The sequence below is a fragment of the Genypterus blacodes genome, unplaced genomic scaffold, assembly GCF_046128005.1.
Source record: "Genypterus blacodes isolate CSIRO-AG114 ecotype Tasmania unplaced genomic scaffold, CSIRO-AGI_Gbla_v1 ptg000133l_1, whole genome shotgun sequence".
In the NCBI taxonomy this organism is placed as follows: Eukaryota; Metazoa; Chordata; class Actinopteri; order Ophidiiformes; family Ophidiidae; genus Genypterus; species Genypterus blacodes.
In genome coordinates, this window is record NW_027466935.1 from 7,401,804 (window position 1) to 7,427,242 (window position 25,439).

Genomic DNA, 25,439 nt, shown 5'->3' on the forward strand with positions numbered 1-25,439 from the left:
AGAGCAAGCGTTGGCCTCTCTGCGTCCTCGCACCGTCCTCGCACCGTCCCGCCAGGTCGTCCTCCTCCGTCCTCCCTCTCTGACTTTAGACTTTCCCTTTATTGCTCTGTGGCTGTTTTTACACGTCAGGACTTTCAGGTCGTCAATCGCTGACATCGAGATTTGCTCTTTCTTCTTTTTCTTTTTGCAGTGCAGATCTTTGCGTTTGTTTCTCGGCTCTGTGGCTCTTTGGAGCAGAGCCCGGAAGTTAAGCTCGCCAAAATAAAAGCTGAGTCATGCTGTACTAACTCCTCAACGTTATTTACAAATGTAGCAAAACTTCGTCCCCTCGTCTCGTTTGTTCAGACTTACTGGCTGCTGTGGTTCCTAATAAAGTTGCCACAGTGTGTGTGTGTGTGTGTGTGTGTGTGTGTGTGTGTGTGTGTGTGTTCTGCACCTGTCCGCACTGTAAGTCAGCGTCTTTCTCTGAGTGTGTGTGTGCGCAGCAGTAAAAGACGTCTGGACGCTTCAAACGTGAAGCTCCCGCAGGTCGCGGTCGTGGGGTCAAAGGTCACAGCTGGCACCAAGAGTGTGGGGAAGCCAGGGCAGGGGGGGAGGGAAGGAGGGACCGAGTGAGCGGGTTTGAAAAGGTGTGTTCAAGTGCAGGAAGGAATTTCAGCGTTCCTTAGCGGAAGTTTGCTCGTTTTGGAGCTTTTAGTTTTCTCTTCTTCTTCTTCTTCTTCTTCCATTTGTGCTGGAAGATCCAAATCGAGCAAACCTCCATTTTGTTTGTTTATATATATATATAACAGCCTGAAACCGAACGTGAGGAAGGGCGACCACATGGCGCTGAGCTTTACATATTCATGTCCACGAGCATCATCATCATCATCATCATCCACCTTCATCAAGGCTTTGTCATGTCAGCAAACATCATTCACATACACAATTTACACAATGAAGGAAAGTTGACGACCAGGAACACTTTCCCTGTTTGCATGCTCTCACACACACACACACACACACACACACACACACACACACACACACACACACACACACACTCATAACACACTTAGTGCTTTTTGTTTCCTTTGGACTCTCACCTGCTAGCTCCACCTCTCGCGTACACACACACACACACACACACACACACACACACACACACACAGGAAGGGAAAGGAAAGGAAAGGAAAGGAAAGGAAAGGAAAGGAAAGGAAAGGAAAGGAAAGGAAAGGAAAGGAAAGGTTTCCAAACGTAAGATGTTGAGGAAGCGTCTCTGTTTGGCTCTCGTACCTGAAGCAGAGTTCAGCGGGGGACTCCTGTGTGTTTGTGCCAGTAGTTAAACAGGAGGGAGGAAGGACAGGCCGAGCCTCCTCCTCTTCCTCCCACAGTTCTCTCGTGTCCGTCTTTCCGTCCTTCCGCTCTTCTTTCATTCTTACATCAGCAGTGCACAGACAACAAAACAAAAATTAACGGCGTTTTTCTCTTCTTCTTCTTCTTCCTCATCTTCATCTTTTTTTAACGCTTCTCTCCGGGGTTTGGTGGAAGAACGACCGGGGCGTTAAAGACGGTGAGAAACAAGTGAGACAGTCTGTAGGAGCGCTGGACCTCTGTGGGGTCGAGTTAGAGTTAAAGTCATGGCCCAGCAAGGGTTAAAGGTTCCTCACGGCTCTGCGTGAGAAGATGCACCGAGAGCCAGACGCAGCCTGGTTAAAAACTGGGCGACGGATGTGTGTGTGTGTGCGTGTGTGTGTGTGGAGTGTGTGTGTGGGGTTGTAATGTTACAGGTTAGGTGTTAGGTGGTCTCCTTGCCCTGCGATCCCGTCACCGTCTTGATGGAGCTGAGCGTCCGGTTGAACCAGGTCTTCTTGGCGGCCTGAACCTCGTTGAGCGCCAGACCCAGGTGATGCTCCAGGTCCTGAACGGAGACGGGGGAGAGGAGGGGAGAGAGGAGGGGAGAGAGGAGGGGACAGGAAGCAGGTGAGGAAGTGTGTGTGTCTGCGATATCCAGAAACTATCAGGAATAAACGCCACAAAAAACCCTCGACACCTGAAGTCAAATCTGCCGCTATGACCTGACTGATTGGTAGCAGTTTGATTAGTTATACCTTCGTGTGTGTGTGTGTGTGTGTGTGTGTGTGTGTGTGTGTGTGTGTGTGTGTGTGTGTGTGTGTGTCTTTGAGCACCTGGATTTTACACTCGGCCTCCACCAGCTGCAGTTTGGTCTGAGCCAGCTCCAGCTCCATCTCCCTCAGCTGGTTCTTCAGTCCCTCCTTCTCCTCGTCCGTCTCCTCCGGACCCCCCGCCGGCGTCGTTCCCACGGCGACCCGCACGCGTCCCTCTTTGTTAAACAGGCCGCTGCACCTCTCGCAGCCGTCCACTTTGACCTGCGGAGGGAGAAAACACCGGGTCAGGTCAGGCCTCTTTAATCCTACAAAAAGTCTGAAAATAAAAGCTTCTGCAGGTTTTTGTTGTCGGCGGCGACCCGGTCTGAGCAAATCCACTTGTTTTCCTGTTATTTATCAATTAAAGTCATCCTCTTGCTTCAGTACAGGTTTACTGGCTTCAGCTGAATGTTCCTGCTGTATTGCTGCCTGGGCACAATTCTTTGTGCTCTGGACTGAAGACTGATTACTTCAAGACCAACAGAGACACACTAACTACCTTTTTTGGAAGGGGTGGGTTTCAAACTAAAGTCCGCTCACTTTCCAATCAGACAAGTAAGTAAGTCAGTAAGAGATCAGAAAGTCTCACAAAGTTGCACCTGAGTGTGTAAAGTCTGCAGTGTTGAGGATTGAGAGCGAGAGCAGCTTTGTGTGGGACAGACACTGAGACTGATGGTTGCACTTCTGTTGAAATCCACCAGAGGGCGACAGAAACCCTCTAGCCCGGCGCCAGACATTCAAACGTTGATGATTAAACTCTGATTAAGGCAATAAAGCATAAACCTTCCAGATGTCACATAAACAGCATGATGACATTGAAGTCGGCTTTAATCACAAACTAAAATCTGATGAACAGAAATTTGATTAAATCTATTCACTCTGCCGTGTAAACTTAATAATCAGAGGGACGTCCTCACACACACACCAGCCTGGCAGACATCCAGAATTTTTACGTACTTATGGGCTAAATTCTCAAATTAGTACCAATATAACACACACACACACACACACACACACACACACACACACACACACACTTGTCTCCAACAGTTCAGCCCTTTAATTATGCTCCACTTGTACTCTTAATGACTCTTAATCTGCAGTATATTAGAGTCTTCTCAGCAGTCTTTCAAGGTGTGTGTGTGTGTGTGTGTGTGTGTGTGTGTGTGTGTGTGTGTGTCTGTGCGTGAAACTCACTCGTATTTTGTCGAGTTCTCCACGGGAGGCCGTCTGCTGCTTCTCCAGTCGTTCGCTCAGCTGGGAGCAGATCTATGAGTGAGCGAGAGAGAGAGAGAGAGAGAGAGAGCGAGAGAGAGAGAGAGAGAGAGCGAGAGAGAGAGAGAGAAAGAAAGAGAGAGAGGGGGGGAGAGAGAGAGTGTGTTTCCACTTGCATGTAGACCTTTGCACGTGCACCATTTTGCTCACACACACACACACACACACACACACACACACACACACACACAGCCTCTCCGTCTCGCCTGACACAGAGATCAATGTGACAGTGAGTCATCTGAGCAGGTAGCACAGATCATCCCTGTGATCCGTCTCGCTCCTGCTGCTGCCTCGTCCCCCGCCCCCCCCTGTGGCACCAACGTCACTCTTCCTCCTCCTCCTCCCCACACGACTGTACGTCTACCTACACATCACCGGCCCCTGGCTGATATCAATCCTCCCCCTCCTCCTACATCTCCTCGTCTCCCCCCTGGATCTCTCATCCTGTATTTGGTGGAAAAGATGTTTGCTGCTGGAATTTCAGACAGATGGTGTCACATATCTGAGCAAACTGTCCCGGGATCCCTTTAGCTCCTAATTTTGAAGGTGTTTGTTTTGTTTTGTTAGTTGTATTTCATGTGATGAACAGTTCTGTCTTGTTAATAAGGAGTTCTGTGCTCGTTTCTGCTCTCAGGTTTTAGATTCTGTTCCCACATCTCGCCTCAAAATGAGTTTCATATTCCCGTATATTTACCCGAGGATCTCTGCTTTCAGGTGTTTCGTGGCTTCTGCGAGCAATCCCACTGTGCAGGTTCCTTCGTTTGCCTGTGAGATTTGTGTTAATTTGTCTGTAACATGCATGAATAAGCTTCAGTCTGAATACGGAGCAAAGTGGAATTGAATTTTCCGACGTCAGGACAAATGTTCAGGATTACTTTGTGCACCGTCGTGAGTTCTTATTCAAACTGGAGGAGAATTGAACGTATACATGTTTTATTCCCCTCAGCAGCTGCTGTTTGTGTACATCTGAGTGTGTGAAGGGGGGGGGGGGGGAAGCTGGCCGGCGCTTCCAAACCCACTTAAGGACATTTAGTGTTGAGACGAGAGGAAGCGTCGGGCTGGAACGCTCCGAGCTCTACGGGCTGGAAAACAACGCAGACTATTTTAGGAGACTCCACAACCTGTCAATCCCACAATCCTGCTGTCCTCCCTCTGCTCTGTCATCCAGACCCCCCCCCCACCCCTCCCCCACACACACACACATCCATCACTCCCCCCCTCTCCTACCAAACAAAGCTATTTCTCGACAAAAATGCGTTTTCACACTTTGTGCCGAGCATGAAGGCTGCTCTGCGTCTCTATGTAAAGCTACCACACACACGCACACACACACAAACACACACAGACACGTATTAATCTGTTGTCATTTCTGATTCTTTCCCTGCCAATACTTGTAGGTTTGGTGGAAGGTGACGTCTGTGTCTAAACGCGTCCCCTTCCTGTGTGTCTCTGTGTTGCCGTAGCGTCTCCGTGCTAATTGCGTGTTGTGATGTAGAGCGTTGAGCAACAGGATGAGCTCAAACGTTGTTGTTGTTTTTTAGCTTTTTTTTTTAATCTCTGGATCTTTGTGCTGCTTCAGGCTGCTGGCTTCTGTCTTCCTCTTCGTCTTCATCTTGCCTGCTGTTGTTATTCTGCTGCTGTTTCACTGTAGATTGTGTGTTTATATTGGAGCAAAGCTGGAAAGCAAATTTCCCATGTGGGACAGTAAACAACCAGAACCTGAATTTGGGGGCGCAGGATCTCCAAATACGCATCAGACCTTCGGTTCAACTTGGGGACAACGTGCCTCATTAAGTAAAGTCACACTGAGGTCAATCTATCATTTAAAAGTTCATTCTTTGAACTGTTTACACGGAACTTTCCCTCTTGATTTGTCTTCAACGTGAAAGGACAGAAAATAACTCTCTGCTGCTGGAGTGAAACTTGGGTGGGACACTTTCACTTCTCTAAAGCAGAGAGGACAAACTGTACAGAAACACTCACACACCAATAACAACTCAGTGTGCACCAGCATGACTGATTTAGGAGTCAATCAGCTCATCAATGTTGCAGATTAGCTTCATGTTAGCGTTGAAAGTGATTCACTCCATGAGCATCGGGCCAGGAATCAATACGGTGGATCAGATACAGTTCATACCTGCTTATATTCTCCAATAATGGAGCCGTTCTTCTTTATTTCTGACTCCGACTTATCCAGCTCTCGTCTGCACATCTCCTTGAGCTGTGGGAACACACACACACACACACAGAAAACAGAACTGTAAGCAGAAATCAAGGGCGAGCCGCCGTGTCAGAGGCCCGTGTGCCTGCTGAGATGTGTAATCTAGGGACGTATCGGCCGACGTGAAGCCAGCGGCAAAGTCGCGCCCTCTGCACGTCGTCAACGCGGCCGCCGTAAATCACTCAGCGCCGGTTGAGGCACGCGGACGGAGACGGGAGGCGATTGGAAGACGGCGCAGGGAAGGCACGGGGGATGCAGACAGCCTCTGCCATAAAGGGATCCATCAACACTACAAAAGATGGAACTCAAGGTGAATTAACGGCGGCTTTAACTTTAATCAGGGGGGAAATGGATCACGTGACTTCTGACATCTTAGACGGAGCAGTCAGAGAATGAAACGGACTGAACGAACCCCCCAAAACATAAATTTCAGCCTGGTTATCTTGCGAGCGGCTTAATAAATTGATATACGGCCGATCGAGCGCTGCCTGTCCCGAGAGGCTGCAGTTCTTCATCCGGCGCTGGAAACGGCGGCAGTTTGATGTCATAGATTAACACACATTCATCCAGAGAGGGAGAGTTTACTGTGAAATCAGCTGTGGCGGTGTTTGATTGGGTGAAATTATGCGTTCCAGCTTCCTTTTCCTGTGATTTATAAGCATATAAAATAGAAAGTCGGGACGTATCGGAGACGTTTACTGGGTTTTTCTCTCAAACTAATTCACTTCAAAGTCGGGACGGGAGCTCCAACCTGCGCCGACTCTTCCTCCAGTCGTCTCTTCTCGTCCTCTGAATCCACCAGCTTCTGTTTGGTCAGCAGCAGCTCCTTGTTGAGGGCGTCTGACTTCTCCTCAGCCTGACACACACACAAACAAACACACACACACACACACAATCCTAATGAGGTCATTGAAAGTTAGACTCAAGCTGATGACGTCTTGGTTTCTCTCACTCGTCTCTCTTTTCAAGTAAGTTAAGCTGTTAAGTAAATGACTAAGTCGGACACACACAGTGCTTATACACACACATACGCTTTCACTCTTTGTCCAGTGTTGCCCAACTCTTACAAAAGGTCACAAGGTCACACAATCTGCCTCTGTGGCTTACGTTGTCGAGGTCTTTGCGGAGGGCGATCTTGCTGCTGACGAGCTCGTGGGCCAGGTCGTCGTTCTCCTGCTCCAGACGCATGTTGGCCTCTTGCAAGCGCCGATTCTCACGCTGCGCGGGGAGAGAGAGAGAGAGAGAGACAGGAAGAGGATGATGCAACACGGAGAGGAAAAAGGAAGACCAGGGGAGGAAGGACGTGGAGAAGTGAGGAGTCGTGAAAGAGGAAGGAGGGGCAAAGAGATAGAGGAGGGGTGTCGTGAGGAAACCTGTAAGGAGAACTTTGCAGCTCCAAAGGAACAACAACACGTGGGGATTCTGTCGGTTTAAAGCTCAACTGCAGTCAGGTGATGGCGGTAAAGTTTAACAGAACCTCATTAAAATTTGACACAGATAATTTGTCTTTGCGGAGACGACAGGAAGTGGAGATCAGAGGTGAAAGCTGTTAGTCAGTCACGGTTTAGAGACGAGCTTGTCACTGGTTGGCGTGTGCTTCTACCTCGTATCGCTCGATTGGCGCCTCCTGCTGCTCCTGCTGCTCCCGCATGGTGTGATACTCTTTCTCATATTTCTTCAGCTTCTTCTGGCTGATCTGTAATCACACAAAAAACAAGAGAGAAAGAGTAGAAATGTAAACACTAAACAAACAATCACATCTTTACTCAGATTACACTGCAGCCTACCGTCCAAATCTGAGCCCCGCTCTTATAAAGCTATTAAATCCTCTCATTGGGGATTATTGTGTATGTTTTCTGACCTTTTAAACCAACGTGGGATACAATGGATCTCTTCTTTTACAGAATTTTAATGGATTTGGGTACGGCAGCAACATTCATGCAGCTCTATCCTGCAGTGTGTGTAACCATCCAGAAGTTACCAGCACTCAGCGCCTAACGATGGCAGAACTGGGACAGCGGCGTCCCACGTGTTGCCCTGATCAGAGTGGTTGTCGGCATATGTGTGTGTGTGTGTGTGTGTGTGTGTGTGTGTGTGTGTGTGTGTGTGTGTGTGTGTCTGTGTGTGTGCATGTGTGTGTGTGAGAGCGCTCATTTGTGCCGCAGGGTTTATTTTGGTGGTACCTTCTGCCACGTAAACGGGTGACGGACGAGGGACGAAAACAGTACGAGGGGTCAGGCGGGGGCAGGAGATGCCTCATCCATCTCCTCCTCCCTCCCCCCCTGTTCTTTTTCAGCCTTGACGGGCAGGTGGGCGTCCAGAAGTGACTCAGACATGCAATTAGGGACACAGTGGCAGACGCGGGCCTAAAGTCTTAATTCAGGTAGCTCACAGTACCAACAGCTTCACCCGCCTTTGACTATTCACCCTGAAACACGAGTGGGTAGATGGACCACAGGAAGCTATAAGGTGGAAGACAGACCGCACGAGTCTCTGCAGGCGTTTAAGGTTTCCATTTAAACTCCCCGAGGCAATTTGCATAAATCATCCTCAGAAGTCAAAAGGTCAACAGAGAGGCAGAGAAAGTAGGCTTAACAAGAAGACACCGAGACAAAGTATACGTGACCCAGATCGTCTCCTGAATACTTTGTGAGTTCTGGCTGTCGAATTCGTGAAATAGAATTTGTGTCTAAATGCTAAACTACTGGAAGCTCTGTTAGTTTACTTCACCGCTGATTCTCTGACCTAAATGCAGACTGTTTATTTTTAATCTCCTGTTTCTCGTTTGTGTCGTAATTCGGACATTCAGAGGAAGGGGGGGGGGGAGGCAGATGAGGGGTTAACAGGCGAAGATCAACCTGATGTCAGCCGGTTAAACGGGGCAAACATATCTAGGCTACTTGAGAACCCTAAGTGGATGTGATACGAGCAATGTGAGAAAACATCCACAGCAAAACAAAACTCAACTAAAATGGGGCACAAAGTTGCAGCGACTGGCAACCTAGAATGGTTCGCGGTCCAATGGGAAACAGGCATCACCCGTGAATGAGGGCACGAGTAATCTCTTATCTAATCCCTCTCTCTAGACCCGGATTGGATTTCCAGATGCGACATGAGACGCCGCTGACGTTCACTTTCCCAAAATTTGTAGAATAATCTCATGTTGCCGAGAGAATCTGCTGCATTGAGCCGCCCGAACCCAGAATGCTTCAGTGGTACAGATGTTGTTACTGTGCGTCTATGAAGGGTCCTCACTCATCAAACTCATGGAATATGGATTGGTGACACAACAGCAGCTGGGATCTGCTGCATAATCTGGAAACCCGCTTGTAAATCATTTGAAAGGCTTCATCAGACTCTCTCTCTCTCTCTCTCTCTCTCCCCCCCCTCTCTCTCCCTCTCTCTCCCCCCTCCCCTCTCTCAGAGGACGGTAAAGCTTAAATCCATCGCAATGAAAATAAATAAAAGTCAGTCCTCTCCTTTGACCGACTTTGGACTAAAACTTACCTTCAAAGTCAGACCCTGCAAACTGGGCCAGACGCCTAAAACAGGTCAGGATACAGGTGTGTGTCTGTGTGTGTGTGTGTGTGTGTGTGTGTGTGTGTACTTCAGAGAGGGAGCGGGGGAAAGAGACAGAGCTGTGTGTGTGCGTGTATCTTTATTGCATCTAGTAACCCGATTCTCACAGAACAATATTGCCCCCTACTGGTGAGCAGGTAGCACTGGAGCTCTTCGTCATCCTCACCTTCATGCCACAAGCCAGCTCCATGAGTTTCTTTGCGTTCTCCTCGGAGCGATACCTCTTCGGAACTGGGACACGGAAAAATTTCAGCGCACCCTCGAAGTCCGTTTGGATCAGATCGTCTTTTGACGTCTGAGGGAGGAGAGAATGATGACAGATGATGAAGAGCTCTGTCTTTGTGTGGACGCCCGGATTTACATGAAGTGGTAAAGGCAAATTATTCTACAGAGGGAAAACAAGTGTGTGTGTGTGCGTGTGTGTGTGTGTGTCTACCATTTTACCTTCAGAAGTGCCAGGGCTACATTAAAGATCACGCTGATGCCCTGAAATAAAAATAAACATGTTTAGATTTAGGCTGGACCGAGGCGAGCAGCAAACACTTCTACATTGAAAGAGATGACATTTCCTGTTGTTCTTGAGACTGGCTGAAGAGTACCTGCTGCTGAAGAAGAACCTTACAGCATAAGGTACCACCCTCCATCGCCATAGCAACATGAGTATCCCAGTGATGAGAAAGTGTTTCAATCAGATTTGGAACAAGGCAGAATTTAGATTTCTTCTCCCTTAACCATAAAATCATATTCCTCACGCTCGAGTTGGGCTCTTAGATTCAGTGCATGAATTTGCCACATTCAGCCAATCAATGCGAGTGTGTGAGAGAGAGAGAGAGAGAGAGAGAGAGAGAGAGCAAGAGAGACTTCTTCTTACTGACCTCACACAGTAGCAGGTCAATGATGTGGAAGACCATGTAAAGAGGGAACTTGGCTGTGAAGAGGGTGAGAAACCACTGAGAGGCGTACATGTGAGCCTCCAGACCCACATTCAGGAAGTGGGTGTACAGGTCTGGAATATATTCCTGTTAAAGAGGCAGAGAGAGAGAGAGAAAGTGACAGATGGATTCACCATGGAAGCGTACACGGAGTGGGAGGTGGAGGTAGAGAGAGAGAGGGTTTGACAAGCGTGCAGAGAGAACAAACATTTGTGACAACCACGCAAATAACTGTCTACTTGTGCAACAAAAGCACTCAAGATCTGAAAACACACACACACACACACACACACACACGCACGCACGCACACACACACACACACACACACACACACACCTGCATGAGCCTTTCAAGCTGGAAGAACTTGCAGTGTAGATCTTCAAAGTTCTGCTTGAACAGGTCCCTGAGGCCATAATCAAACATGATCTTCACCAGGACGCTGAAGGCTTGTTCCTCCGGCATCTGAGGAACAGATACAGACAAACATCCTCAGACTAAACCACTATCACTACATGTTGCTTGACTAATTGCTTGACAAATATTGCTTTTGCAACGGTTTTTAGGAAGCTGTGAACACTTTTGTCCACTAGGTGGCAGAGATGTCAATGTCTGGACTGCAGACGTGTTTTAAGAAAACCACTCTGGGGCAAATGAAACAGATTACATTATAGATCATTTATACGCCTAAAACACCAGTATCCCACAGACACACTGAGGTTTTAACGCTGTAGCTATTCTCCAAGCTACACTTTCTATATGGCCACAGATTTAAGAGCACAGCTGAAAGAGTGCCAGGGCCATCCGTCCGTCCGTCCTGCACTGAGAAATGTCACAAAGATAGTGGAAATAAAACAAAACCCCGTCTGAACCGCTGACGTTGTTTGAAAGGGTTCGTGTTGCAGATGAACTCACGTGTAGCAGCAGCACAGCGGCTAAGAAGGACTGACCCTGGCAATAACCAATCTCCTCATCGTAGACGGAGTACGCCTGAGGGACGAGACAGAGAGGAGAGAGGGAAAAGGACACAATGAAGAAAATGTTTGTACTGGAGTTCTGCAGATGAGGATTCTGGAAACAAGACAGGCGACATTAACTTAAGACAACATTTGAACTTCCACACTGATACTGAATCTACTGACTCAGTCGTAAAAGCTTACAAACCATCAAAACCTCATTTCAAGGAAAAGCTCAAACAACCTGCCACCGTCATGTAAATCAGGTTTGAATAAATATTTAACTTTTGGATCGGCTGCATGATTGAATTACAGCGTATTAGGGTTTGGGAAGAAAATTTGTGGCCGTTTGTTCCCCGTTTTTGGCGCTTTAGAGAAGCAGTCAGTGGCAACTAAGTTATTTATTCAGGGAAGACTGTGAGGTGAAGAGAGAGAAATAGAGAGAGAGAGATAGAGAGAGAGAAATAGAGAGAGAAATAGAGAGAGAGAGAGAAATAGAATGAGAGAGGGAGAAATAGATAGAGAGAGACAGAGAGAGAGAGAGAGAAATAGAAAGAGAGAGAGAAATAGATAGAGAGAGAGAGGGGGAGAGAGAGAGAGAGAGAGAGAGAGAGAGAGAGAGAAAGAGAGAGAGAGAAATAGATAGAGATAGAGATGTATAGTGGCCTACTGAGATACAAATCCACTAATTATGAGTCCAGTTAAACAAAGTGTGGATCAATCTGCACACAGGAAGGGGAGGGGCCTGCTGAATTATTCAGACGCACCTGAGGAGGTGCTTGTCTGAGAGGAGATGAATGTCCTCACCTGATTTATACATAATAAATGAAATGAAAATGAAATCACTGCAGCCAAACAATCATGAGGGATCATGGAAATATAGGCTGAGGTGTGTGTGTGTGTGTGTGTGTGTGTATAACGCTCGTGTGTCTGCATTTTCATGAGAGCGCCTGCGGTTTGCGTCGAGGCCGGTGTGTAGGGCAAACACACAGGTTTTTGCACGGCCGTGTGCGAGAGAATCAACCCGCCGAGCCCCACCGCCGATTGATTCCGTTGTCTGTGTTTGTGTTTGTTGGGTGTGTGTGTGTGTGTGTGTGTGATCAGAAAGTTGTTTGGCGTCCTCAACAAGGCAGCGGCTGCTATGAACTCGCTGAACCACCCAGAAACAAAGCGGCTGTTGGGTTTATTGATGAATCTTTCCCTTTAGCTCTGCGGGCTCTCACTGCTGCTCTCTGTCGTCGGCCCTGTGTGCTGTGAGTCCAGCCGCTCACACAGTGATTACAGAGGAACGTGCTTCTGCTTCACACGCATATCATAAATATAATTGGATCTAGCAAACACCAACAGTAGGTCAATAAATGTGAATGTATCATCTGTGTAACTGGGAGAATAAGTTCTTATAATAGGTTTGATTCCCTCATAGTCCCTCTGTTACACACACAGATGTTGCAGAATAACATTAAAGTCCGTCTGTTTATCTGTCACACTTGTCTTTCTTGTTTATGCCGTGTCGAAGGTTTTACAAATATGGTTATTCTTTTTCGACACATCATACATCAAGGAGACAATCTTGTTTTAGACCGCAGTCAACCTATGGCCTGCTGGCTCCCTGCAGGGCCGCTGCAGGCTGGGCTCGCTTTCTCAGGTCTGACCCCCTGATCAACATCATGCTGGTCTGTTTACATTTCCTAAAGGACAAATTCACAGTTGCCTTTATTTCCTCTCTATTTTCATGGAGTTATGATATGCAAATAAGCGTGTGCTGCAGGGCCAGCGACTACTCATCAAAATAACAGATGGTGTTTGGAATTAGTTTAGTGAAACCTCAAACACTGTCATTTCTCAGTTTACTTAACACCCAGTGATCTCTGTAGGTGTCTCTACTCTCTACAGGGACGGTTCCCTCAAAGTGATTCCTCTGCAGTGACAAATGTGTCCTTCTTCACACTGACGCTACAACAGAACAGCCGTGTGTGTGTTTGCGAGTCACCTTGCAGATCTTGTAAAGGGAGTCTTGTCCATCTCCCCCAGTGTCTTTGAAGTAGTCATGAGCTGGGAATGTCCTGTTGATGTCCCTGGTGATGGCGCTGTCCTGGGGCGACTCCTGACAGCGGGGAGGAAATGTGGGGGGAGAGAGGGGAAAGGAAAAAAGGAGGGAGGGAGGGAGGGAGGCAGTGGGAGAGAGAGATTGTGCCGGTTAGAAAGGGAAAAAAAATCATATAGTCCACTACAATTTAAGTTAAGTAAAATATTTAATTCATCTTTGACTCTCAGTTCAAATCGTAACTCTGAAACGTCTCATTTTAAATAATATATTCGGAAGAAAACGGCAACTATATTGGAAGCTGAACGGTTGCTTCTGGCTGTGAGATTCAGCTCTGTCTACTGAATTTAGTAGGATTCAGAACAAGACGTGTTATAGGCCTCTTCAGAACTCTCCAATATGGGGGAACCATGCAATCTTAAACTCTGGAATCTGTTCTTTTCTGATATTTCTGAGCACAGGTCTCAGCGGGAGGAGGAGACCAGTTCCCTGCAGGTCCAGCAGTGGTCAGTGTTCCTCAGCACAGACCAGCAGCAGGATGAAGGACCGGTGGCACAGAGTGTTCTGTTCTATACTGCACAGAGTACACTGTCTGTCTCTCTCTCTCTCTCTCTCTCTCTCTCTACCAGCCTGTCTGTCTGTGTGTCTATTAATACGGCCTTCTAAATATACATTTTTAGCCAGATTTAAGGCGCGAGAAACTATTTTTTACGTTGCTAGGTAGAAGGTAAATATCAGAATTCACCGTCTTGTATTGTTTGTATAAATATAATGATGAACACCGACATCAAAGAATATCATGTAGATCATGACACACAAGATACACAAACTGATCCACATTATTTATGATCTTGGCTCCTGGCTTTGAGGGAATGTTATAACAGTTTGCAGCTTTAATGAAAATACCAATAATTTAACAGTGCTGTGTATTAGTATTAAGACTGAACAGCTCTTCAGCTCCATTGCATTTGTTGATTACGCTGAGGAAAATGTGTCAAACAGTGCGTAAGTAATGTAAAGCCTCTCTCGCTCACTCAGTCTCACACACACACAGACACACAGACACACACACACACAGAGTATTATGTAATAACATTTCCCTGCTCTTTCACGACAACATCCCACCTGCACCCGACTGAGAGAACGACCTCTGTATTTGTTTTGTTATTGTTTGTGCTGCACTCTTTTGCTTTGCCGGGCGCTTGCTTGTATTAACCTTGTTCAGTTCTTTGACCGGCTTTTGACGGTGAGGCAGCTCGTTTTTGTTGTTGCCATGGCGTTTTGTGGTCTGGTCAGTTTAAGCAGAGACGTTTGCTGTGCTGTCCAAAGTCAATACCGTCTCATTTGAACTGAATGTCAGACTTTGGCGATGAGATAGAGATTACCTGAGACATTACAGGATATGTTTTGTACAAATTCTGGATGGTGGTTGTTAGAAAAAAGGGTCAGGAGATCAGAAACACAAGAATTCATCCTCAGGACCTCAAACATCCAGAGCAAGTATGATAGAACTCTGGCACTTAATTCTGTACTGTGATGTTGCAATGTTGGTCAAGGGGGAAATTTCAACCTGATGTTGATACAAAGGGAAATCAGGTGAACACAAAAGATTCTACATGTTTCTCTGGGAACCGTCAATATCTGGTTGGGAATTTAATGATGAGTGAATGAATTTCAGAGGCGGAACACTGAGTGATTTGGAATCAGAGACCCATATTAGTCATTTGACTCATTCTATGGTATGTGGCCTTCAACTTTTCTCAGAGAGAGAGGGAGGGAGGGAGAGGGAGAGGGAGAGAGCGAGAGCGAGAGCGAGAGAGAGAGAGAGAGAGAGAGAGAGCGAGAGAGATGAGTGGGGGTTGAAGAATGAGCAGCACATAAAGGAAGGAGAGCTAAAAATATCTAAAAACGGAACATCCCTTTCAGCACCACCATTTAAAGGACGGATGATACACATGTATGAACACATCATCTTACCTTCAGACAGAGAGGTGCCCCCCCGCCCCACACACACACAGACGTGACCACATACCCAACTTCACACACAAACAACTCTGAGGCGACACAGTTCATTGGGATCTCTCTCCGCTGTGCTGACGGCACACAGCAGGGTGGAAATCACACACACACACACACACACACACACACACACACACACACACACACACACACACACACACACACACACACACACACTGACACATGAATCAGTAAATACTCTAGACTACAGTCCAAAGTCGCCCAGATTAATCACTGCTCGCTTCATTATTGATGATTGGAACAAACAACCTCTGAATAAGTAATGTAAACCCTACGACACCCTGACCAGTTGGTGACGAATCAAAAACAGGAGCAAACACCACAGCTCTCATGTTTTCACTCTGGCCCCTGTGTTGGGAATGTCAGAATAGCCCTCATAGAGCTATAAACCATTACCTGCCTTGCTCAAGGGCACTAGAACTATCCTGGTGCTTCATGTATACAATAAATACAAACTGAAGCTGTCCCTTAACAACTAAATGTTCACTTGACCACCAATGAGCCGTTCTCGCTGGCTTTGTTTACCGGTCTGGCCCCGCCCTCGGCTGTTCCCAAGGTCTGTGCCGCGACTTCCACAGAGGAAAAGTGAAACAAAAAGAGTGCATGTATGGGAAGAAATGCAGGAAGAAAGGATTAGGAAAACAAAGAGAGTTAATTGTGAACGGAGACCGACAGCAGCGGTCCTCGAACAAACCTCTATTCCACAAATTCCACCACACCCTGACACGGTCGGCAGGTAGTGTGTACATATTTAGCCATGGCCGCTTGCCGTGCTTTTGACGAGAAGCTAAGGCAATGAGAATACAGAGCAGTTGTAATCTGGTGAGCGTTCATTGTCACGTATCACATAAACCTGTAACTATTATTCAACAATGACTTGACTTGACTTGTCCTTGTAGAAACATGTTTTAGTGGGGATCCACTCTGAATAACGGTGCAATTTCGATTCTGTCAGGATCAATTTTCATCCCTATTCCCCTTCTGTGCGACTCCCCTCATTTCGACAGCGATTGTGAGGCTTCACTACAATGCACAGCACAAAAGTTCAGCCAAGTTGAACTCAGGTCACAGGAGCGCAGAGCTAAAACCGAGTGGTGAACGCACGTCTCGGTAATCTGTTCATTCACAGGGCAAGCTTTTGGAATTTGAGGGTTTTCCACTACAGGGGTGGAGTTTGTGTTCCATTACACGAGGCTAGATTTCCTCAGTAAAAGATAAGGATCCATGTTTGTACAAGTACCACTTAGCCATACTTATCTGAAGTGCTGAGAGCTGGTACAAAGACCCCTGACATAACGGCCAATTAGCTTTCTCTTTGTCTGACTGACTATTGGGTTAGGAGAGGTTTGGAATGAGGCTAGCGTGAGATGGGAGAGAAAACATTTCCAACGTCGCATGATGACAAACGGAAGTGAGGAGAGTGAGTTAGAATACAGAAAGAGACGGGGAGCTAAGATTAGCTTCTCCCTATTTAAATGGAGAAAGGAGGAACTGATAAATCCAAACACCCCTCAGGTTTCAAGCCTGAATGTGTACTTTAGTATAGTTTTCCGATGATTCCCCAAACCTACAAGGAGGTAAAAACAACAGAAATCACCCATGAGTTCTTTATGAATCACCATCATTTTCCACCTCACATTGTAGTATTCTAAGCAAAGTAGCCCAGGGGTCGCTGTCAGCGGCCAGGTCCTCCAGCTATTCCTGGGGATCCCGAAATGGGTATCTAATCTCTGCAGTGTGTTCCGGGCCTCCCCTTTGAACGTGCCTGGAACACCCCCTTAGGGAGAACAAGGAGGTACGAATTACTGTAGATGCCAGAACAACCTGAGCCAGCTCCTTTCAACAGGAGCAGCGGCTCTACTCCGACTTTCCTCCTGATGTCCGAGCTCCAAAACCCTAAAACCCTTATGAATCGGATCACACTACCTCACCTGGAATAGGGACACTGGGGCCTCCCGTTCTGACACTAGGATATTCCGAGCTCTCCTTCCAGGTGACCATCAACCATAGAAACAATGTGAGACTGCCATTATGTGGACTCAACATCCTCAAGGAAACACAGAAGGGGGGGCAGCAGGAGAACTCAGGTGCCAGGTCGGCCCAAGCCCCTGGCTGTGATGAGGAACCATGACCAAACCAAACCAGACCTTCCCGAGGAAACCGGGCCAGACTGTAAGGCAGAGCGGCTGGCCAACTATTGTTTATGTCCTTGTTTTCTCTGACTGAACACAATAGTACATAAGGCATTCTATTTAAGTATCCTGCTGAGAAACAGAGATCAAGGAGTGATATGTACAAAGCTTAATACACAACTTGCTATCCAGGCCAAGCTTTCCGAATGCCACACTCGATTCAACTTTAAATGCCACATTTCTGAGTTTTCACAATCACTCTATGGGCTTGTAAAAGAGTTTATAATGGTCGAGAGAAAAAACGTTTTTGTAGTCTGGGTAGTCTTTAGAGAGTTGTAAGTGCAGGAATACAGAAGTGGTAACAATTCCTAGAAACTCCTAATGAAAACAAATTCTGTACCCGTGATCTTAATCAGGGCAGCAGGACAGTGATCAAATAATTCAATCTTAATTGTGGGTTTCTTGCACTACATTTGTCATTCATGCACTGGCAGGCTGCTTTACCATAAACTAACTAACTAAAACTAACTAATATATGTGAAGAAACCATTTTAATTAGATCATTATTGGTGGCAGCCCCATTCTGTATAATCTCCAGAGCTATTCACTGTTCCTCATAACTACAGCACCATGTTGGAAGGTCTCTGACGGACTGTTTATGCTTCTCTCTTCTTACCTCCCAGTCATCAGAGAGCACTTAATGGGCCACTACATACACAGAAGCCTGCAAACTGACCGAGTAGACTGAATGTTTGGACAAATGAAGTGCTATTATGTTGCAGTCCATTTATCTTAACACGCACAGGCTTTTTTTTCTTTCATTTTTTTACCTCTGAAAAAGACAAATTGCATCAAAGCGTTTTAAATTTAGTAAATGCTGGAAAACACTGTGGAAATGGAATCCATGTGCAATGAGAAACGTGAAAAAGAGCCTAGGACTATTACTCTTCAAATGGCCAACTGGATCTTTGACCTCTGCCATCCAGCACAGCGCTGAGAAAATCTGATGGACGACACTAACAATAATCCCTGAGCCAAGGGGTCTGGTTTACCTTTTAAACTTTGTGGGATTTGTCACAGATAAAACAGCATGTGTACACGGAGAAAAGTACTTAAAAGGTGATTATTGGCCTTCACTTTGTGGGAGGGGAAGAAGACTGGTGATAAAAGAAGAAATCTGGTTTTGATACTCTCTGCTTTTTTTCTTTCTTTCTTATTCTATCTCTATCTCTATCTCTATCTCTCACACACACACACACACACACACACACACACACACACACACACACACACACACACACACACACACACACACACACACACACACACACACACACACACACACACACACACACACGCACACACACACACACACACACACACACACACACACGTTATCTTAAACAGCCATGCCTCAGTTCAAAGCAAAGCAATTAGCACAAGGAAGTTTGACCACATTGAGATAACATGACATTTATTTGCTCGGTACAGATACACCACAGCTTTGAAAGACAACATGTACTGTACAGATTAGCTCCATTTTAACAATACCAAGAAGGGTTTCTGACTGACGAAGCAAAAAAGGATTTTAAAGTGTTTTGCAGGTCAGGAAGGCTCATATTCAGTGATTGATGATGAATTAAATATTTGACCTTGTTAAATTATCCGGCGTTCCTCAAAATTATTACATTATTTCAAGGCTTTTGCAGAATTTCCATCCTAATTAAGTATATTGTCATGTTTTGATGCTTCAATTTCACAATCTCAACCACACAAATGCCCCATTGTTCACTATGACTGAGCTTCATAGCGTATAAGAGCACACGTGCAGAGATACTCCTGCATCTTTTGGGGCATTTCCAGACCAAGGTTTTGTTACAGTGGTCAATTTCCTGCTGATGTGATAATAATCTGTTCCTCAGAACATCTGGGTCATGACTGAGTTATTAGTGGGGTCTGGTGTGGCCTAGATAGACCCCTTAGGAAAACACACTGGAAAATTAAACACAGATAGAATAGCTGGTAAGAGAACTAATGTGAATAGATGTGGGGGGGAAACGGGGTTTAAGTGTGTGTTCTGTGTTAAAGTGCACAATTTGAGTGACATATTTACGGATAATTATGAATGTGGGTTAAAATGCATTTGTTGTTGATTTGGCAATGTGGAGTATTCGAATTTGTTGTGTATTCCGGGGGACTAAACCTGTTTTTGTGTTCAGATTGCAACCTAAAATACACTGTTTTGACTCTGGAAACAGAATATAGCCAGAAACCATTTCTTCTCTGTATTTCCCAACCCATTTTAGTCATCCAAATTCCAATGTTCACAACTAAACTTACCCCTGAAAAAAGTACGAGTATGTTGTATGCAATGAATGTACCTACGGCATTCTGCATGTACTAACAATACATTTAGTGTGAGGTTGATCTGGAGTGAATATTGTTCCACATGCCCGCGTCTCCTGTCTCTTTCTCTCTGATCCAACCCAACATGGCACTGTTCCTCCTCAGTAACGACCAGACTGGGGTTCCCTTGAGAACGTGAGAGCTAATTGTTTTCCCACAGGAAAGAAAAAAAGGGAAGGGCACGTCAATGGGAGCATGTTTTGGAGTATTACAAATCGGTACACTGTCAGAAAACAAACCCTTTGCTCTAAATATTACCCCCGTTTGAGGAATTGTACCATTAGCCACTGTGGGAATGTCTTTTCAGGGGGCCAAACGTCATCCCCCTAGTTTTCAAAGTATGCAGCAATGTTTTCAACAGAAGATGAAAAAAGGTATTTATAAAGAAAGGCAGAAACAAATAATTTATGAACAAACTGCTGAACGACACGACAGACAAATTTGAGTGTTTAGAAAAATAACTCTGGACAGTGATATTCACACATTCAAGAGGCCGTTGTATTTCTACACACTGAAATGACTCGACGTTATTTGGCAATGCTTTACAAAATGGAAAGTGAAAGAAGACATCTGAGTTTTTCGAACACAGTAAACCTTTTTTTTGTGTACATCATACTCACAAGACATTAAGCAGTAAAAAGGTGATAACACTGAAACAGTCAGAATTCAGCCCGTGGTCACTTGCATGCTAGGCACCTCTGAACCAGCACAGTGGGGAGTGGACCAATATTGAGTTGGAAGGCTCAACTCAGCTGCTGGTATCACTAAATCGTACACCGTATATTACTGAATATAAGATTACGACAACATAATCATAACCTAAGAACATCTATTCAACTTTCCTTGGCAGGTTACATATATGAAGCTAGTGGATGCACACAAATGGACTGAGTTCCAGTGACAGTAAACCGCATTAGTCATTCAAAATACTAATATCTTTTCGCAACTTGTGGCGTTAATGATATGCAGACTTACATAAAGTAGACGCACGCAGGCTTGCAACCGTCATTCTAACAAAGGTTAGTCTGCCGGTACAAAGAATGGACTATTTGTCTGTTCTGTATGCATGTGATCTTTTTGTGTGTGTGTGTGTGTGTGTGTGTATGTGTGTGTGCGGTGGTGGGGGGGGGCAGAGGTGTCGAGTCATCCCCAACTGCAAGCACAGTTATGCAATCACAATACAACGTTTACCTACAGTATGCATAAGTAACAGAATGATTAATTACAAGAATGTGGGAAAACTGCTCGTTCTGCTTTGCATCTCAGCCAATCTCAAGGACGAGAGTCAGGGATTGCGGCTCAGATGATGTACCGACCGGCAAGACACGGAATAACTGCAGCTACATCATCAATCAACTGCAAAACGGCACGGAAGCGGGAAAAAGACGGAAAGATACTGATACAACATACGAGACGTGAGAGTGTGGCTTTCATGGGGTTAACAGTCATACACCGAAGCCAGCAAGGATCCGGTGGCATATAGAGATAGAAGGAGCAGGCTCAATGTGTAAAGCCACTACTTTGTAACAGATATAACACTTTTCTGTTATGTGCAACGACATGGATCAATAAATTATCTAGAATTCATCAACATAGAGTTTGCAGACAAACAGAACTCAGTTTAGGCAAGTTCAAACTAACTATGACATAGCATGAAACATCATCTCTTTCAGTTTTGATTGGCTGCACAGTCCAGTCCATCAATATAGTAAAAGATGCAACAAATACACACGTGTGTTGTCACCTTTAGTGTTTAAATACTGCGGGGTAAGGCGATGTAAAATATGTTTGAAGAGTTTGTTATTGGCACTTCACCTCAGCAATTGTACTTGATTAGTAATAAGCAGCAGTCAACTTTTGGTCGATTTGCATTTGATGCATATTGTCCTGAACAGTCACAATGTTTCACAAACTGCACATACAGTTTGCAAAGTTGTCCTTCACAACCATTATCAGCTCTTACATTGTGTTATTTTGGCACAGTGCACAAAAGATTCAACCACAACAAAGCTTATCACTTGTCCAGAGATCCTCTGACAACATTCCATCCTCGCTTCCAAACTTCCTTGCCATCCCTCATGTCCCTACAGGTTGGATTCCCGTGATCATTTGAGCACCTTGTAGGATCATTTGGGAAGCTATTATACTTCCATTGTTTGCTTGCTTCCTTTCCTCAGTCACTGTGGCGTGTGCGGACAGGATTGCCTCTGTAACAGCCGAGCTGGACAGAAACAGCAGTGGCAGATCTAAGCCTGCTTTATCTCTCACACAGCACAACAGAGGAGAGAATCCCCAGCAGTGACATCTGGCCAAAAGTATTTGTCCATCTCTCCCCTACACGTGACACGTTGTGCTAATTCGTAATTCTCCTTGTCCGCATCCGTAGCCAGAAACTCCGCCACCCTTTTCAACAGACCCGAGAAAAGCCTTTTTGGTGTCCCTAACCCCGAAACCGCCGCTGCCGCCCCGCTGCAAACAGAAGGAGCAGAGGCGTTTAAGGCCTTTCCTGAAGGCGGAGTTGGACAAGCTGTAGATGAGACAGTTACAGAAGCTGTTGCTGATGGCCAGCCATGTGGTAAGGAACGAGGCTACGGGGTGCTGGTATACCCCTCCGCTCTCTAGCAGGAAGTAGAGGATGTACGGCAACCACAGGATATAAAACACGCTAGTGATGCGAAACAACACCATAGCGTATCGTTTGTCCGAGTATGTTGAAGACTGGTGCTGTGGTTGGTGGTGTTGGGTTTTTTGCGGTTGGGACAAGTGGGGTAACTGGCCGTGCTCGACCCCACTGTTGTCTTTGGACACCGGAACTGATCCCCCTGTCAGTCCTGACCCCTGTACCTGCTGGGGTCTGTAACGTGCGTGGCGCTCGCTTATTTCCCGGGTGTGCTGCCGGCAGATTTTGAAGATATTGCCGTAGGTAAAGCAGATGGTGAGAGCGGCCGGGGCGTAGATAAACGCCACGATAAAGGTTGTGAACGCCGGATGAGTCCGCCACTCCACCGCGCACCACTCCAGCACATCGCCATGGTAGCCGGGCTTCCCCCAGCCGAGGAAGGACGGCAAGAACACCAGGGCGGAGTACAACCATATAAGAGCGATGCAACAGCGCACCCGGCAAGGCGTCACTAGGGACGCATATGTAAGAGGTCGTGTTATCGCTATGTAGCGGTCGACACTTACACACGCCAGCGAGGCCATTGAAACCGACTTCAAAACGGATACCATGTAGCCGAACACCTGGCAGGTGAGTTTGGGGTCGAGGCCCTGGAGATGATGGAGGAGGGACAGGGAGGGGAACAGGCAGCTGACCCCTACCAGGAGATCAGCGTAGGCCATGGTCTGAATGAAAGCACTGGTGGTGTGCTGGCTGAGCAAAGGGGCGCAGTGGAACACAAAAATGACCACCAGGTTCCCGGAAATGATAAGAACAGTGAGGAGAAGTATGACGGACACTTCAAGGAGGCAGGTGTTGAAAATCCGGGAATAGCCCATCTCAAGCAGGCAGAAGGGAGCGGAGAGGTTCAACGAGTGTAGGTCGCTCTGGTTCAATTGATCCAGGGTGGAATTCATCATCTTGGGCAGGGGGGAAATCTGTCAAAGTGGGGGTTCTTCCAAAGATAGGATGAACCCACGGATTACTCAGTCAGTTAGCTGGCCGGTGGTGTGGCGAGCCGTTTAGTCTCAGCTGCGACGAAAAGCGCCATGCTGAGGTTCCATAACGAGACCGGTGCCATCTGCCATTTCAAAAGGCAGGTGGGGCAGAAAACGCTAGGAACCCCTCTGCCACTGGAGCTGGGCTTGTTGTAAGACGATGTGGTCTCACACAGTGCACACCTAAAAAATAAGTGTCCAAAAACTAAGTATATTCCATTTCTCCCCCATTCCAGTTCAACTTCCCAGCTGAAGGCACAAATAAGGAGAGAAAACAAAGAGAGAGACGCGACTGTCTCTTGGTTTTTAAAGGAATTCCAGTCCAATCTGTGCTTGAAATGCCTTCTCTCCCAATAAAGTGAGCGATGGCTCCAACATCTGCTGCAGCCAGGGGAAGAACAGATTCAGACTTCTCTTTTATAGTCCGTCTATCGTCCAGAGTCACCACAACAGCTTCCCATGAAAAAAAACCCTTAATGAGAAATGAGCTGCATAGAAAAATTGATGGAGGGCATCGTTAATGCGAGGATAATAACCTCTCCTTTTTATTCTGTCCTCTTACTTGACCTCTGTGCCGCTTGTCTTCTTTTCTCGCTGCTCCTTTCACCTTATCCCAGCACTCTTCACTGTCCCCTTGTTCTTCTCGTCTCAGTTTCTGTCTGGTCCTTGGCGGCGGAGTCGCAGCAGTCTGGGTCCGTGGAGATAGTAGATAGCGCGCAGGGTGACTGATGTTTCAGACATGCACAACGCATAACAAACGCACCTCAGCCACTATTTCCATCCAGATGAACAGCAACAATGTCTGGAGTGGAAATGAGGTAGGCAGGCATACCGATGCTGGGAGAACCCCTCCACTTATGTCATTTATCCTCCTTTGCTGTCTCTCTCTCCGGCTCCCTCCGTCTCTCTCTCTCACACTCTCTCCCTCTCTCTCTCTCTCTCTCTCTACAGAAACACTGGCAGAGAGGCCCCGCCCCTTCCCTGTGGCTCCAGCCAATGATCGACTTCCCGGGCACGAGGCTGCCTCCTGCCCCGCCTTCTTCCCACTCAGCCTTTTTTCTCTGCTTTCTCACAAGCACACCGAAGACTCCAACATACCACCTCACACTTAGTGAGTAATCTGTGATACACCAGCTGTAAAAAGCCAGCAGTTGAGGACACAAAGAAGCAATTTGCAGAAAGAAGAAATTTACAGATGTTCTCCAGCCGTGCTTTCAGATTTTTGGGCGTATCTGAGCGGATTGATCATCAGATAAATATTCCGTTCTGCTGGCCTGATTAGAGTCAGGCTTCTTTGTGAAGATAGATTTAAAAATACAATTTCCTGGAAGTAGCTGTTATTAACATTGGGAAAAACTTAAAATCTCCTCTAGCAAAAAGAAGGAAAATTTGAGGCTAAAGAATGTGAATGTTGTCACGTATTATATTAGGAAAACAATGACTGGATACATACCTGAGCGTGCCTTAAAGGAAACGCTCCTGTTATCGATGTGAGTATGATTAGAAACCGAGAGGATGCGGTAGGCACGGCTCCCCTGTAGCTTTGTGCATTGTAGCGTGCTCAAACAATTGCACATATAGAACGCTGCACGTGGGTTTTTTTTTATGAGGGTCAGAATTAGAATCTGCCCCAATTCATGCAAAACAAAAGGAGCATAACAGCGCAGCGTGACTCCAAACTGTGTCGAAAGTGCCACTCATCAACAATACCTCCATAACTTCACGGGAAACAAACAAATAAATACAGCTGCATGGAGTACAATTCCTCTATTCGTGCATTAATCATGAATGCTTTAACTACTACCAAAAACTGCTGAATACAAGTTCATGCCTCAAATCAGTTCTACTAGTTTATAACCCTCTTCCTGTTTCACACAGTGATTATCTATTAATAAACAGGAGCAGCAGAGAAGCATGACTGAGGGCCCAGATTTACACGCATGAAGGCACAGTGCAAATCAATTAAGTCACGCTTGCAATCTGCGTTTAATTAGCAGGAGTTAATCACATCAATAGATTCCTGGAAGGTTATGTAGACACGTCCGTGGCCTG

At 46.3% G+C, this 25,439-nt stretch overlaps 2 protein-coding genes across 5 annotated transcripts in view; both read right to left on the reverse strand.

Annotated features, from left to right (window-relative positions):
* Positions 1 to 346: 346 nt before the first annotated feature.
* The window catches only part of rabgap1 (RAB GTPase activating protein 1), a 50,360-nt gene continuing 25,267 nt past the window's right edge, over positions 347 to 25,439 (reverse strand). For all 4 annotated transcript variants that reach the window (XM_076163724.1, XM_076163723.1, XM_076163722.1 and 1 more), the window contains 13 exons: positions 13,099 to 13,212; positions 11,068 to 11,142; positions 10,492 to 10,617; positions 10,098 to 10,241; positions 9,667 to 9,708; positions 9,389 to 9,517; positions 7,247 to 7,339; positions 6,751 to 6,861; positions 6,395 to 6,499; positions 5,560 to 5,643; positions 3,345 to 3,416; positions 2,169 to 2,369; positions 347 to 1,900 (listed from right to left, as the gene is read on the reverse strand). In XM_076163724.1, the coding sequence (XP_076019839.1) occupies positions 1,778 to 1,900; positions 2,169 to 2,369; positions 3,345 to 3,416; positions 5,560 to 5,643; positions 6,395 to 6,499; positions 6,751 to 6,861; positions 7,247 to 7,339; positions 9,389 to 9,517; positions 9,667 to 9,708; positions 10,098 to 10,241; positions 10,492 to 10,617; positions 11,068 to 11,142; positions 13,099 to 13,212 (1,419 nt within the window). In that variant the 3' untranslated portion in view covers positions 347 to 1,777. The remainder of the gene's footprint in view (positions 1,901 to 2,168; positions 2,370 to 3,344; positions 3,417 to 5,559; positions 5,644 to 6,394; positions 6,500 to 6,750; positions 6,862 to 7,246; positions 7,340 to 9,388; positions 9,518 to 9,666; positions 9,709 to 10,097; positions 10,242 to 10,491; positions 10,618 to 11,067; positions 11,143 to 13,098; positions 13,213 to 25,439) is intronic.
* LOC143010922 (putative G-protein coupled receptor 21) lies at positions 18,705 to 24,536 on the reverse strand. The gene has a single exon (XM_076163510.1). The coding sequence runs from the start codon at positions 23,307 to 23,309 to the stop codon at positions 22,065 to 22,067; it is 1,245 nt and encodes a 414-aa protein (XP_076019625.1). The 5' UTR covers positions 23,310 to 24,536; the 3' UTR covers positions 18,705 to 22,064.

What these genes read in the sequence shown, in the direction of transcription:
- LOC143010922 (XM_076163510.1), bottom strand. Translation starts at nt 23,309, where the DNA reads ATGATGAATTCCACCCTGGATCAATTGAACCAGAGCGACCTACACTCG.